The sequence below is a fragment of the Equus przewalskii genome, chromosome 2 (genome assembly GCF_037783145.1).
Source record: "Equus przewalskii isolate Varuska chromosome 2, EquPr2, whole genome shotgun sequence".
NCBI lineage: Eukaryota > Metazoa > Chordata > Mammalia > Perissodactyla > Equidae > Equus > Equus przewalskii.
In genome coordinates, this window is record NC_091832.1 from 113,021,988 (window position 1) to 113,039,033 (window position 17,046).

The 17,046-nt window shown below is 39.2% G+C and overlaps 1 protein-coding gene across 50 annotated transcripts in view; it reads right to left on the reverse strand.

Annotated features, from left to right (window-relative positions):
* ANK2 (ankyrin 2) overlaps positions 1-17,046 on the reverse strand; it is a 619,163-nt gene that overhangs the window by 181,641 nt on the left and 420,476 nt on the right. For all 50 annotated transcript variants that reach the window (XM_070609318.1, XM_070609330.1, XM_070609316.1 and 47 more), the window contains one exon: positions 12,348-12,449. In XM_070609318.1, coding sequence (XP_070465419.1) covers positions 12,348-12,449 — 102 coding nt within the window. The remainder of the gene's footprint in view (positions 1-12,347; positions 12,450-17,046) is intronic.

Consider the following 17,046-nt stretch of genomic DNA (forward strand, 5'->3'; position numbering starts at 1 on the left):
GAGCTACTTATTGGAATAGCCATGCTTAAAGAGATTTAAACATTAAATTTAAAAGTTAGCAGCAAATTACTTAAATAATAGCTAAACTTATTAGAGTTTATTTCTATGTGTCAGGCTCGGTTCTAAGCTTTTAATTGCATTAACTCATTTAACCCTGAATTGAACATTATGAGTTATGAACTACCCAGTGATTCTAGCTCAGAAACTACACTCTTAAGCCCTACAATTTAAAGAAAAAAATCTAAGGACCTTGCATTGTAATCCTACTTTGCTTTCTTTAGACCTCAATTTCTCATTACCACTATTTGGTATTCTGTGGAATAGGAAATATCTCAGGCTCTGATAATAAGTCAGTAGTTAAGGAGAAAAATTATTTCCTTTAAGCCTCTAGACATATAATATCCAAATGTGTTCAAATTAGAAAGGGATTCTATAATGAATTCTAGAATGTTATGGTATCATACTCATGCCAAGCTTAGCTGGTTTTAATTTAAAGTAAAAATGGAGGAAAGGGGTTAGACTGATCCCTTAAGTTTCTCACAGTAATAAAATTCTGTGATTCTTAGATCAGATGACAAGTAATGACAGTATAATTTCCAGAAGATTTTGAAGAAAATATCCAGGAGACTGTCTTGTCTTTGTATATTTACCACTGACTCATCTGATATTTCAATCAACTCATTCAGAAAGAGAGCATTAAAAATCTGAACTTTCTCCTTCTAACCCAGAATTTGTCAAGACTGGCAAGCAGGGGAAGGAGCGTGTACCAGAATCAATCAGTAAACGTTTTTTTTTTTTAATGAAATGAGAGGAGTCTCTAGTAGGGTAGCCTGAAGTAGATGTGCCTCCAGGGGCCAAGGGTGAGATTGGAATGAGGGAGGGAAAGAGGTGCAGGATCTCAAAGGGAAGGAAGCAAGAAGGGACAATGGAGTCTAAAAACGTTCCACAGCTAACTCCCCCTACTTCTAGTGAGGCACAAGACAGGAAACAGTTCTGAACAAAATATTAAACTCGGATAAAAACATGGCACAGAGTTTTAAAATTAACATAGACCAGAGAAAGCTTAAATTCAATAATAATAATAATTGACTATCAATTATTCACATATTAAAACATTTATTGAACGTTTATTCTATGCCAAACATTCTGCTAGGAAGCAAGTCCACATTTCAAGGTACTCATACAAAAGTCTAGTGATGTTATTAGAGAATTACAATGACTTCTAATCTTTCCATTTTTTACAATTTTAATTAAGCGTAAGCCAAATTTGTCATGCTGGACTCTGGAAGTATATGGGAAAAGTGAGGAGGGAGCCATCCAACGACAAAAGTTGGCTTATAGGAGTATTCCAAGGAGCACAGCATGACTCTGCTGTCCATCATTATAACGTGATTCCTACAGATTGCATTTGGTACCAATTTCACGTCTGTCTGAGACACGCCAGCTGGCGTAGTCACTTTATCCTCTGAGAAATCACCAAATTTGGTTCTTTCCACAATTTATTGTATTTTGTGTTTCCTGTTTATCTTCCCAACAGGGCTTCTTATGGGCAAGAATCAAATCCTATTAACCTTTGTCACCTCCACACCTAATATAGCACCTAGCACAAGAAAAAGGATACTTCAACAACGTTTGTACAATGGGTGCGCTAATAAACAGCACGTACGGTATGGAGATAAACAGGAGTCTGCTTAATTCATCCAGTTACTCTGCATTTTGTCACTAAATGCAGTCAGTGTGTGGGGAAGTCAAGTACAAATATGTCCATCTCTAGCCTTTGGAAACCCATAAGGAAAGGTTCACTCTCTGAGGCTGGAGGTGGTTACTATTGACATTGATAACAGAAAAATAACCCCAAGATAACCACTGAATCTAAAACAGCTTTTCTCATCCTAGAATCCTTGGATGTGTTCTTAAAGGTCTCAGAATTCTGCGAGAATTTTTTAATTTGACATTTTCTTTTTAGTGACAATCTAAAAAAAAATTAATAGAAGTATATTCTAGATCATCTGGATAATCACATTTAGTTAACTATCATCTAGTAATTTCTTATTTTTGGTCATGTTTAAACTGTGTTGATTGATTCCAAGGGATCACTTAAGAGACCACTCAAATTTTAATGCAGTATTCTCCAACTGAAGCATGCGCAGGGGTCCAAAGACAAGTCGCCCTCTGCAAGGGGAAGAAATTGTCTTAAGAGATGGATTGTAAACATAACCTGACAAAACTTGGGTCTTTCCATCTAGAAGGCAGAATAGATGCTTGAGGAGGCATGAGTAGAACCTTCCTAAGTGTTAGAAGCTTTACTGAATCCCACACGATTACAAATTGTCTGACAGAAATTTTGATTAAATTGGAAGGAATAAACTTGTTAGTACTTGTCCATCCAGCCATTCTAGTTTGAGTGAAAACATTAATTGTGGCCAGCCCTACTTTTTCTTAATTAAATTTTATCTAGCTGCAATTGTCAGAGACATAATTTGGTCTCTTGAGTGAGTGTACGCAACACAATAGGTTTTCACATGTATCATTTGGGCCCCCCTTTGACGCAGAGAAGTATGTTGTGAAGATTATACGTATAAAGTATGTAGTACAGTGATGAGCACGTAGTAGGCATGCAATAAAGGTAACTATTATTTGATATCGTAGGTATTATCATTTCCCACTTCACAAATGGATAATTTGAGACTCAGAATGATTTAAGTGACTGGCCCAAAGTCCATGTTCATTCAATCATCCATTTATCAAATATTAATTGGATACCTATTATGTGCCAATCCTGGGTCTCATTCCTTCCAGCAGAGTACTGCCCTTTTCACTAAACAACACTGAAGCCTGAATCCTAGTTAACAAATCATCGTTTGTGAGCTGGTTCATGTAATTCAGTGCCAGCCTCCTTCCCCACTAAGTTTAATTTTGACCGTATTCCTATTGATACATTTCATGAACCTTTCTTTTTAAACCTTAATTTTCCAGTGTTGCCAATGTTCCAGGTTTCCAGTTTGTGGAACTTGCATTCCTTTCTGCATATTGCTAAATTGTTAGCTGTGAATGCAATTGGTTAATAAGGATCTGGTACCTTCTTTAGAGACACAAAAATCTCACTAACAGGAGTTGTTAAAAAGGACTGTAGAGATGGTTGATAGTTTGATGTCCAAACTATTAACTCGAAGGGAACTTGAATAACAAATCTCTTGATGAACTTCTGGTGCTTGCTTTGGATGAGAAAATACATTCTTGATTCTCATAAATTGCTTCTTTGTCTTCCTGCTTCCCTCCTCTGCCTCCCATGGGCACTACTGCTGTCTTCTCTCATTCCTCAAAGGAAATATTGCGCCATAAGTTTTCTAATAAATTTCTTTCCCAAGAGCAGTAGCATCCTTCATTCAGCCCAGCAACAACTCAGATACCCACTAAGGTACAGAGTTTCATTTCAGACTGTTTCCACTGCCCACTCCAACCTGCACAAAGAACTTTCTTCTTTTTATTGATGATAGCTTTTGGGAGGGAGGGGAGCCATGGATTACCTGCTCCAAGGTGTGCCCTTATGAGCTTTTGTTCATCCGCATTTCAGACTCCTTCATCCTACCCTGAGACCTTTCATTTGTGAGGGAAGAGGCTGAAAAGAAACGAGTAGGGGACTAATAACAACTGCCTACATCAAGTTATACACATGGACATACACAGGCTCATTAACAGACAAGTGACCCTTGATCATGCCCATCTCAACGGACAACCACTTCTTAGTACTGGACTGCTGAATTCTCTTCCACACATCTATTTCTTTCATTTCTAAGAATTTGAAGAAGTTACTATCTGAAAACAAGGTTTTATTTTCTCCTTATTCCAGGAGAGAGAAGGCCTCGAAAAAACTAGAGATCCTGAGATTTGGGTTACTCTGTTACAATCATTAAAACATGCATACACATACACTCACACACACACATGAAAAGAAAGGAGAAGAAATCCGTGAGGGCAGAGAGGGATGGGAAAGGACTGGGAAACTTCTGTAGAAGACAGGAAGACGACTGCTTAGAATAAATGGTCAGCAAAAGAAAGAGAATGTTGGACTATGAGTGGGGCAAAATCTCAGCTACTGCACAGGGGCTGGATATCGAATGGCACAAAGGAAACAACCAGGCAGAAAAATGACTAAGCTGGAATGGCAGCTACATCTCACCTTACACACTACCTGTGTCTGCTTGTAGTGTGTATCTGAAGAGCTGTGTGGAATACACATTTGGATCAAGATCTTTCCTCTGTTGACCTCCAACAGCAGAAATCAAGGTGAGACTCCAGAACTCTGCAGGCTCCAGGCTGGACTCCTCCCCATGTCTTCCCCCAGATGACTCCCACAAGCTAACCATCACCATCTGCTTGGGACCATGTGGACTAAATTTATCATACTCTTTATCCCTGTTTATGCAAGTCACCAGGTCAATCCTCATGCCTTCAAATGTCACCCCTGTATGCCTCTGTGTATCCCCTTTTCTGACTTTGTCTCTTAGAACTTCCCGTTTCCTGAAACTCTTACACTAAGTGCTCTAGAACAAATGATTGTAGTCATTAGCAACATCTCTGCATCCTAAATCTCTTCTCTAAACATTCCTCTCAAACTTCTTGCTCTAACTGAAACCTAAACCACTGCTTCCCTGAAATCTACTCAAATGGTAGATATTTACCCTTCACATCCCAATTAACCACTGGACTCGATGGAGCTGTACTTATGCTCCTGGCCCACCATCGCTCTTCCAAACTATTTCTTCTTCTCCTTTTTCATAAACTTCCAGATGATATCAGCCTGTATCCTCTAGATCCCAGCTCTCATCCCTTAAAGATTTTACCTTCTAGTTGATTGTCATTTTCTCCAATATACATGTAGGTGATTTTTCCAAAACTTTGGACTTTCGGGTTCCTGACTTCCTCTCTGCCAATCATTTGTCATTTTCTCTACTTGATCCACTTTCTTCCATGGTGACACTCTAGACCTTGTCATTATCAGTAATATAGTCTCCCTCCAGGATCTCAATTTCAAGCCTCCAATCCTTTGGCCACCATCTATTTTCTTGCCAATCTACTGATTCAACTCCAACAATCCCTGACAGCTAGAGTCTATTCATCTTTTCGCAGTGCCCGCTTCTCTCCTCACTCGGCCTAAAGTTCATGCATAATCTTTATAATCATTTTATTCATTTCCTTGTATGCAACGAATACATACAGTTTGTTTGCCTTCCTCTAACTATCTTATACATGCTGAGCTAAACCACATTCCTAGTTATATATAACTCTCCATCTGATCCCATGCCTGAATGTAGCTGCAGAAGAACACGCATACATGCTAACTGGTCACGATCCTTAAGTGGGCCTTTAATGCCACCTGGCAATCACACTCTGTTACCCTTAATCACTCTCTCCTTCACTCTCTTTGATGATTATTTCACATCTTCTCTCCTCGATCTCTATCATCTCCTCTCCCATCTTCACTCTCAGCTGATAACCTTGACTCATACTTCACTGAAAAAATAGAAGCAATTAAAAGAGAACTTCCACTCCACATCCAGCTCCCAGCACCACACCCACACAACTTCCTGCTCCTTTATCCACAAACCCTTCCATTTCCTGAACTATCCACGTTCCTAGCAAAGGCCAGTCTTCTCACTTGTGCACCAGGCCCCATCCCCTCTCATCTACTCAAGGACACCAACCAGCAATTCTCCCTTCTCTCTCTCTTGCATCATTGATTTTCACTCCTCTGCTGATTTTTTTCTAGCAATGAAACAAAAATGTTATTATTTCATATTTTTTTAAAAAAGCTTCTCTTGATTCCATTTCCTCTTCCAGCTACCTCCTCTGTTCTCTTTTTCCCTTTATAGAAAGAGTACTTGAAGTAGCATGTGGTCTGCCCATCATCTATTGAATCAACCCCAGTCAGACTTTCACCCACTACTCAACTGAAAATGCTTTTATCAAGGCACCAGGTACCATGACATTACTAAGCTGCTGTCACTTCCTCAGCTTGTTTGATCAACAGCATTTTATAGAGTTAATCATTTCCTCCACCTGAAAATAACTTTTGCTTGGCTTCCAAGACACCACACTCTCCAGATTCTCCTCCTACTTCTCTCAACACTCTTCCCCATCCTCCTTACTGGCTCCTCCTCATCTTCTTGACCTTTAAAAGCTGAAGCGCCCCAAGGCTCAGGCTTTGGACCTCTTCAATTTTTCATAAACACTCACTCTTTTGGTGACCTCATCCAATTTTATGATTTTAAATAACATTAACACTGAGGGCTCGAAAATACATCTCTCTGGTCAAAACCTCTTCTCTGAACTCCAGACTCACATCCAACTGCCTACTCAATATCTTGGGCATCAAATAGACAAATCAAGCTGAACATGTTCAAAACTCACCTGATTATTCCCTCAGATCTGCTTATCACACAGTCTTCCCCATCTCAGTTAATGAAACTTTAATTCTCATTAGTTTCCTTGTGACCCCAACCTTCATCCCTGACTCCTCTCTTTTGCTCTCATCCTACATTAAATCCTTCAACAAAATCTATCAGCTTTATCTTCAAGACAGATCCATAATCCAACCACTTCTCTCCATGTCTCCTGCCCGCTGCCCTAGTACATATAGGATGCCTCATCTCTCACCTGAAGCATTCCAGAGGCCTGCCTTCTTTCTGCCCGTGCTCTCTCACAAGTTGTCAGCTTCCATCACTTTTCTGCTAAAAACTCTCTAATCACTTCTCTTCTCACTCAGAATTAAAGCCACAGGTCTTAAAATAGCCTACAAGTGCTTCCCTGACCTGGGGGCCCTTTCTGCTCTGCCCCGACATCCTCCTTCTCTTCACCTCCGTGATCCTACTCTAGCTACGCTGGCCTTCTTTGTGGGCCTTGAGCACGCCAGGCTGCTCTCTCCCTGGGGCTTTCGCACATATCAAGCCTTCTTCTAAAATGTACCTCCTCCAAAAAGTGCAGGGCTTCCTTGCTCAGCTCCTTCAGGTCTTCTTCTGACCATCCTATCTAAAACGACACTCTGCGCCCCTTCTGCTCCTTCTCCTCCACGGCTGTATTTTTCTCCCTCTCACTTACTGCCATCTCTCCTTCTATATGTTTTACTTACTTCCTTGGTGACTGTCTGTCTCCTCTCAGGTTCTAGATTGTAAGCTGTTTGAGAGCAGAGTCTTTGCCTCTCTTATCACTGCTCCATCCCCCCAGCACCTAGGACAGTGCCTTCCGCATAGTAAAATAACAGCACACGTTTGAATAAATAGATGAACAAATGATGAGCCTGAGTTCATATTGGCAAAAGAATGCTGTGATTATAATATCTGAGATGAGTTAGGAAGAGTTGAGTGGCTGCCTGGGAGTTATATATTAAAATCCACATATTTCAGTCATAGAGAGCATTCCAGAGAATTCCCAGAAAATAAATTGTTCTCTGTTCCAATCTAAACCACTGCAGCAGAGCACTTAAGAAGACAGTCTCAGAAATAATTTGCATGAAGCAACCCCTACAGAGCAAGGACTGGTGTTAATGCCCGGAAGAAAATTAGAGAATAATACAGTCTCCAAAGGCAAACCAGAACCAGACAGCTGCACCACCTTTTGCGTCTTGTAAATGAGGGGTCAATAATAAACACATAGATATATAGCTCCATTATTTGTACATATATTTGTGCCTCATTTAACTGGTTAGAAAACAATACATAGTTCATTCCATATTCCATTAATTCCATGAATTCAATTCTCTGCTATTCCTTTTTGTTGCCATTAGAAAGTCCCAGGCTAACAGAATTGTTTTGGGCATTTTTAAAGAGAGGTCCAGACTAGATGGATCTAAATGGCATTTGTGAAAAAAAGACTTTAGTTTAACGCAACCCAGATAAACAGTAATTGCTACCAAATTGCTACTAACATGATCTTTCCTATTTGATGACACAGGCTGTGTTAATACCTTTTATGTTCTGTCCTGCCTATTAGAACCAGCATCACTCTTGCTAAAGTGGAGGTTGAGAATCAATATCCAAAGATTACAGTATTATAATAAGGGTTACCATTCGCTGATATTTATTGAATGCTTGCTCTGTTAAGCATTTTGCAAACATATAATTTAATCATCACAACAACCCTTTGACCTCAGTCTTTTTATGATCACTATTTCACAGCTGAGAAAAGTGAGTTTTGGAGAAGGTGATTGCCCGGGGTCACTCGGCTGGTAAGAGGATAAATGAGAATTTGGATTCCAGCACACACATTTTTAATGTGACCTCCAAAAATGCTTTTGTGGTCTGAGTCATAAGTATGTGAGCATATGCTAAAGTCATTGTTGGGTGTACCTTCTTGTTGCTAAAGGCCTGCAATTTGAGGAACATTAATATTATTTGGAAAATGGTGCTTTAGACCTTGCCTTCTGTTTTTGAGAAACAGGATCTAATTGATAATTTTGCATTTTTACACCTTCGCGGCAAAAAGTCAAGACCAAAAATCAGGACAATTTAAGAACCGTTAACCTTTAGTGTCATATCTAGAATTACGTCCAATAAATGATAAGTGATACCCTTTATTTTGAAGTCACTGCAGTAGAACTAATAAATTTTATACATGGTGAAAGTATCTGAACTCTCTGAGGCTTTTATCGACTTGTAACTGGCTATAAATTTTTTATGAACAAGTTATAGAGTCTATTTTTAATGTCTGGAAGTTAACCTTGTTTATAACATTATTAGATTATGAGGAAATACTGCATAAGTAAGAGAAGCATGAGTAGACATTAGTTTCAGAAACAGGAAGCAAATGCAAAGATTTAGCTTCTTTTCTGAATGTACAAGAGATGATAAGATAAATAAATTACCACTTTGATCTTTTAAAGAAAATAAAAGTTAACAGATTTATAACCATTTGGGGAAGAAAACTGAAAACTTGAAGCTGGTTTTATTTTTTTTTTTAAGAATAATATCTTCTGCCAAATTTATGAATTTTTCCCATAGCCTTTAAATGATTAGAAGCCAAATGGTATTTTTGGATTAAATTTCAAAATTCTCATGGTAGTTATGAGACCAATTTTATGAAGAAAAAAATTTTCATCCAAATATCAGTCTAAGGAATCTTAGCACGCCAACACAAGCGATATTTTTGGAAAGCCGGTGCAGCCCAGACTGCCTTTCGTTGAGAAATAACAAGGTCTGGAAAGTCCTGGTTTCTATGTTACATGTCATAAAGCTCCCCAGAAACTCGGGCTTACAAGCAAAAGAGAGGATACTTTTTCTTCTCTGCTTTCATATGCCATCATAGCTTTGAGCTTTTACATATTTAGAAATAGGAATACTTTGACTTACCAGTTGCTTCTTTTTCCCTCCTGGGTGTTCGGAAAATATTTTCTGTTCCCTATTCTATTTGACTTTTAGTAGTAATCCCGATGGTGATGCTCTTTGACTTAAAAGTTCCTCTAACTACCTACTATGTTAATCTAAGGATGAATAAAGATCTTTTTATATTAACAAAGGTAGATTAAAAATAAGATTTGAGCTTCCAGATAAAGGATACCACCACCGTACACTTTGAAGTGCAGCTCCGAATGTCTCAGGGAGATGTTCTGAAGTAGAGAAGAGGTGGACGTGGGCGACAGACAGACCTGAGTGAGCCTGGGAACATCACTGAACTGCTTGTGGGCTCAGTTTCTGCATTTGTAAACTCGGGCGAATGCCTACCTCATGACATTCGTCTGCGCTGACTGACGAAACGTCACATGGAACGCCCCAGCAGGAAGTCTGATACATAGTAGCTAATTAGTTAACTTCAGTGACTTTAATTCCCTAATCTCTATTTAATGTACATTCTTGAATAGTAATAATAAAGAACCAATACGAGACAACAACATTTACTTACTGCCTAGTAAATTCAGGTGATTGAAGAGAATCAATCTCATATTTTGTGTGGAAGTCAATTTTAACTTTTTTTATTCTTGGTGAATTATACACAGTAATGACAATTAGAACACATGCACTTTAGAAATTCCTTTCAGATTTCATAATTTAACCTACACTGCAACTCAATGATGTAAGCACTGAATGTATTGCTATTGTCCTGTTTTAGAAATTAGAAAAATGTCACTTTCTGAACTGGAATGATGTGACGAGAGTGGAGCTGGAACATAAACTTGAGCCTCTGGGCTCTAAGTTTTGTGTGGTTTCGTGACATCGTGTTGTCTTCTCACAGAAATAAATCTTCTTCCTTTTTATGATATGTTAGTGGACAGTTGGCCACTATTAGAAAAATATGTGAAGCTGCTAAAAACTTTTTGAGGTAACCCAAGAACTGAGGGTGGTCTGTAAAGCTGGTAAGAACTGAGTATTTACTGCTGAGAGACTATTTTTCCAAAAAAAACCCTAAGATCTTTCATACAATTAATACACTTGTTATACTTTAGGATGAAGTGGACTTAGTTTCACTTAGGTTAACTTCATTTTCCATGGGCTCCTTTTTTGGCATTATTTATCATAATTTTACCTAAATGATCTAATAATTTCACTGTCCATTCTCTAGCATACTGCAAATTTAGAAAGTTAATGAATTAACATTAAATTTGGGTAATATATAATAACACACTTTAAAAAACCTAAAGCAACATGTTAAAATTATAAAATATTTTATATTCCATTTCATAGGCATTTTTGGAAGATGTTCACATGTCCGTATGGGAATTTGGATGTTCTTTCTCTTTTAAAGTAACTAATGTACCTAAAGTTCAACTTGATTATTCAAAAGAGCACTAAAAACATGTCAAATAAAAAGATTTATAAGGGAAAATAAGTTTGATAAGGAATGGAGATGCAGAATATGAAGATCTTATATATTGGGATAAAGGAATTTGGCTTTATTCCATAGGTCAATGTCAAAAACTACAAAGGGCTGGGATTTTATCTTACCTACAAGCTAAAAAGCTAAACTGCTACTGTGTCACGATGCTGAATCTAGGAGACATGAGTCTCCTAGGTCAGAGACAAAGGACTTTATAATTCACAGCAAAAGCAGTGGCTAAGTGTACCAGTTCCCCACACCTGCCTCCCAATCCCATGGGAGTGATGCAAGGGACAATGGTTGATGCCTACACATGCAGTGGGGTTATATTAAAGAAGAACACTGAACTTGGGGATTCACAGCTTTTACAATAAGCAGAAACAAGTCTATTTTTCGTCTGAGAGGAGGTGTTATCTAATCCCTATTGCTCCCTGCAAGCACCACCCTCAGAAATGGCTCAGATGAAGTGCAATCAGGGCCTTTCATTCTTGTCACACCCCAAAGAATGTGCAGGGATTCTCAGGGTGACAGTAGATTGCCTTTCCCAACAGCAAGCAGCACTCCACATTTTTCAATGCTAAGAAATGCGCTCCTCTAAAGGATAAGAAATATTGCCATCAGTGGCAATGCCTTCTATGCTGGAAATCAGCAGGTGGGAATTAGAGAGGAGAGTAAGTTTAAGTATGAGAAGATATTGGGGGACTATAGATTGAACATAACTGGGCTCCATATATTCCAGGATACAAACAGGCATTCTGAAGATGACTTAGAATCCAACAACGAAATTTACCTCTTGTTAACTTAAAATTAGCCAGGATTATTCACTTTCCAGTTCACTCAGTCAAACACACACACACACACACACTCACCATCAACATTTAGCACACTATAGTAAATAGTGGAGTCCGCTAGACACTTTAATTCAGGGCGTAAAAATCTTCGTCAAAAATATAAAAATCTCAACATCCCTGGGTCCGAATAATATCCAAAATGTGTAATGTTGTCTAGTCATCATCAAACGGATGTGATGAATGAATAATGCAAACCCTTCACTTAAGCCCATAGTTTCAACCTCTTCCCATTCTAATCCATATTTTAAAACTAATTAAGAGAAAAAAGGATAAGTTTGATTTTATCCTCTTAGTTCTCTATCCCAAATTGTAATCAGTTACGCATGAGTAAAAGGCATACAGCAGAGAAGAAAAGAAGCCAGAGCCTGGAGAACTAGTTGGTGATAAATGAGAAGTAAAACATCATTCTTGGTCAACATTCCAGCTAAGGGTGGCCAAAGTCACTTCACAGACAAAGTGGAATTCCATTGTTATTTTTGACCTATCTACTTTGCCAGCAAAGTTAGCTCTATATGCAAACGTCTGAGGCTTCAAAAGTTATTAAAGGCGAGAAAATGGATTTTCATAAGTCTCAGTGACACTTTAATAAATTCAACGAGGACAAAAAATAACTTTGGGCTGCTGTAATACATCTGTGGGTAATGAGTGGTTCTTCTTTGTCTGATCCCAAGCCAGCTGCCATGCTCTCACCTGATTGCAGGTATTGATGTCTATGCCCCCCTTGAGATATTCCACGACTTTGTCCAGGTTGCCTGCTCTGGCAGCACGGAGGAAGCTTGCATTGCTGTCAGACTGGGAGAAAAAGAAAAGACTTTTAGTCAATTATTGATAAAACAAAGACACGTCGAAGACGAAAAGACAAGAATGATTATACTGCAAGGCAGAAAATATTAGCTCCTAAAAATTTCAATACTGAGTTTAAACATTGAATAATGGTTCATAGTATAAGGTAGCAACTTCACAATATTTCTAGAGAGTTATTTAAGGATATTAAAGTCAATAGGAAATACACTCTATTAAAGAATGCAAATGAACCATTAAAATGAAAATAATTGCTACTGACTTATTCTAAATCTTCAGCCACAGTGGAAGACGAATTTACACTATCCCCATATCCACTATGACCCTTTCGTTTTAGCTACAGGATGCTAGTGACTTTATACTGAGCCTAATGTCGAGCCTAACAGGAATCAGAAGACTAAAAGAAATGGGAGACGCTGGGTTTCTTCTTTCTCTCCTTCACTGTTTGGTTTTCAGATGAGTCTCAGGGAGAAGGCTGAGTAGGGGTCACTCAGCAGTCATCTGTCCTCATTAGAGGGGAATAACAGAAGGCTCCGAGGATGCTTTGAGGAAAGAGGATAGCACTACTTGGCAGGTGTGGACTGGGCTGATGCAAATTTTGTGATCCCAGTGATTTTGGAAAAACAAGATTAAATTTAAACAAGCTGACATAATACCAGACTAAAATGTCTTGGTAAAGATGATCACTCTTGATGTACACTGCTTTGTAAGTCCTTATCTCTCACCTACTCCTTTCAAAATCTGATCCGGGAAGAATTGGCTGAATTTTCCCCATGGAAGGTCCTGAGGAGAGCTGCTCGAGAGGCCCAGCGGCAGGCACCCTGCCCCTCCAGCTTGCTGCAAGAGCCTGACTTTCAAAGCTTAACACAATAGTGATGATAAACGTTTGTCAGGTTCTAAGACACTTGCATACTTTATAATTCTTCCTGTGATAGAATATCTGTTTAGAGAGAAAGCAGTAGCACGCAAGGGACGTCACTGCCCTACTAGGATGTGAGACAAGGTGTGAGGGCTCTGAACCCAACATTCTCCTCAGCAGGCCACACTGCCTCCCTCCCTCTGAGAACGCACTCAGCAGGGGCTCCTGGCACACTCTGTCAGAACTATTTATCACCACCGGTCACGATGCACAAAGATAGAAATGGAAGGACTTTCTCTGAGAGTCTCAAATATGGAATTACTTGATACTGTTAAAATGATTTACACATGGGAAGACTGAAAACCCTAGGACTAAATTAGCTCACATTTAACCGAAATACCACAATGGGTTACATGTTTACAAGTCAAAGAGATAACTGATGAAAAATTGAAGGGGATGCCTGAAATCTATACATCTGGAACTCATGCTGATTCCTTAGAAATGACTCATGGTGTGATTAATATCCCTCCCTCCCTGCACCACTCTGATGCCTCACTGTCGTCCTTCCTGAAAGCTGTGCCCGTGGCAGGTGCCCCGAGGGTATCTGCAATGCTGCAGGGACCCAATTGTGACTCATCTTTAAATGCCTAGTCTATGGAATTACTTTGCAGTTTGGGGCAAATTCTAAATTTCAGGGAGATTTTCCACCTTCAGTTTCTTGCTACAGCACTTAAAGGGGAAACATAATACTACTCACTATGTTATGTCAATATCTCACAGGAAATGTTATTTACCATAAGACAACAAAAATTAAATATTAGGTCACAGAAAGTTTGACAATATTATTTCCCATATATAGTTTTAAAAAATAAATCTATGTGCTATATCTTAACATTTGCGCCTAGAAAGTACTTCCAACTTGTATGTGAGGCATATTAATTATACGTGATATTTATTGAGTGTTTACTGCAAGCCAGGCACAGAGCTAAGTATGATATGTATAATATCATTAATGCTCACAGTAATACCATGAAGAAGGAACGATTATTATGCTCATGTAATAGGTGAGGAAACAAGTTTAGAAAGTTTCCAAGGTCACAAAACCATTCGGTGGAAAATCCACGATTTAACTCATGTTTATCAGCTTTGGAGCTAGTCTTATCTGCTCTTCTGCCTCACCCCTCCAAAGTGACAAGGCAGATGTTACTACAGATTCCTAACCTATGAGCTATAATCTATTTGGTTTCTGATAGCCATGGTTATCTGATGCCCTTGGTCTACATATTCACTCTGTAAATCATGGCACTTGCTAAATAGAGTGCTTCAGCTGGAGAGAGAATTCTCAGCTGACATCCTAGTCCTCACATTTATCACCCATGTATATACACCTAGAAAAATTAGGAGCTGGCCTGAGATAAACTACTTAGAAACATATTCATTTGGGAATGAGGAAAGAGGTGGTAAAGTACACTCTCGTGAAAAACCCAGTTGTCTGTCTCTCTGTACATGCCTAATATGATTAACCGTAGGACCTAAGATCAGGTTGCTGTATCTTTCTTGTAAAAAAAGAATGCCAAGAACAGGTAGAACAGAAGGAAGTATCTGACCCCAAAGGGATTAAGAGACACCCGGAGACACCACTGTGGAAGTTAAAGGGGGAGATGTTGGTCTGAAGGGAGCTGCAGACGTCACTGAGGAGCACCCAACAGATCCTCTCAGAGCCTTCTCTAGGGACTGGACGTGACATTAAGGACTGTTTTTGCTGTTACATAATAACATGTTTTCATCACTGGTTTTCTCTTTTCTGAATCAAACTTCTGAAGAGTAGATGCAAGTCAGAGACTTACAGCCAGTCCCTGAAATTTTAGCAAAAAATGTTCCCACTGTTCTTGAGGGGCTGGACCCAATGGAACTGTAACATCTGAGCCATCCTGCCAGGGAGCTCTTCAACAGCTGAGTCACAGGAGATTTCATAGTAGATTTGCTATAAGTTGGATTCTTCTGGAAGCATGGTAAGAGATTTAGTTTTCCCAAAGTGAGAAAATGCATTCAATGAAAGTGTGATTATAAATGGTTCATGAACATGGATTTCAAGAACAAAACTAAAATGAGACTTCAAAATTTAAGTACAGATATTGACATTATTGAAGGTCAAAAGTATAGATGTGCACAGAAATATATATTCTTCTCTCCCTGCCCCATAGACGCATGTACACACTATGCTACAACGAGGTCAATCTGGGATTAAAGCTCTTGACACAAGAGCTTAGGGTAAACAGTAGTCGATCTGGTTATCTTCGATCAACACAGAGAAGAAAGAGGATTGAGAAACTCATGGTGAGAGATGCAGCAATTTTGACCATGCTGTTTCCTTCTGAGCGTGAGAAAAGTCAGAATTTTAAAGTGAAGTATAAATAAGGGGAAAAGCATGCTTTCAAAATAGACTCTTGTCTCCTGGCTCAACCAGGAGATTTCACACATAAAAAGCACAATAAAGAGAAAATGAGGCAAGAGCAAGTCCTCTGGAGAAAGTGTCAGATGAATATAAGACCGCCCTCTTCCTGCTCTGCCGTTCTGTGTCCCTAGGACTCTCACTCCTAAAACCAATTGTACTGATGCCTGCAAAGTCGGACCCTGGACGAGGAATTCAAACACTGAGCCCCATGTATTTTAATCTGCAACAGATGGATGACATTAAAACTTGCCCCCTTTACAACCCTAGTGTGGCATCTCAAGCCAAGAAAGAAAAATTTCCTCTTAAATTCTTCTTGACACTGGTCTGTACATTTTTTTGTATCTGAATGTTAGAAAAACAGAATACTTTCTTAGCACCCAGCAGGGTGGACATGAAAGGCACAGAGGAATGTGCATTCACAGAGCTACATTATATCCCAAAGGAATGCTTCCCCAAAGGGTCTAGGGATCCACAGGGCTCCATTTTAAAAAAATTCTGTGCGTTCATTTCAATAATAACCTAATAAGGAAAATATAAGCATGTTCCAGGTCATCTAGATGGCTACCATTTAACTGAGTACAACCATGCAATTCTGGTATATGACTTTGTGTTTATAATTCAGTGCATAACAAGCGAAGTATAGATGACATATAGATGCATGATATGTACAAAGTTTTACCATGGTACAGAGAGTGATCAGAGAATCTGGTCATCATATGTGGCAGGATGGTAGAGACATGACGAGCCAAAAGAACCTGGGCACAGGGGGCTGACCCATGACCGAGTGGTTAAGCTCATGCTTTCTGCTTCCGTGGCCCGGGGTTCACTGGTTTGTATCCTGGGCGTGGAACTACAAATTGCTCATCAAGCCATGCCGTGGCAGCATCCCATGTAGAAGAACTAAAATGATTTACAACTAGGATATATACAACGTTGCCTGGGGCTTTGGGGAGGAAAACAAAAAGAGGAAGATTGGCAACAGATGTTAGCTCAGGGCCAATCTTCCTCACCAAATTTGAAAAAAAAACACAAAAGAACACAGTGCACAGTAATCAGCAGCAGCACATTAAAGCTGCAAATAAACATGAGGCTCTGTGTTATCTTTGTATGGTCCAACTTGCACCGACCATTAGCAGTGAGTGTACTAGAAAATCCACAGGGAAACATTTTTCAGCTCCCATTTTAGCTTTTAACGGATTAGGTATACATCTCTACCACAACACTAATTTCACCTCCAAGTAAATAAACAGAGCTTTAAGCGATTATCAAATGGC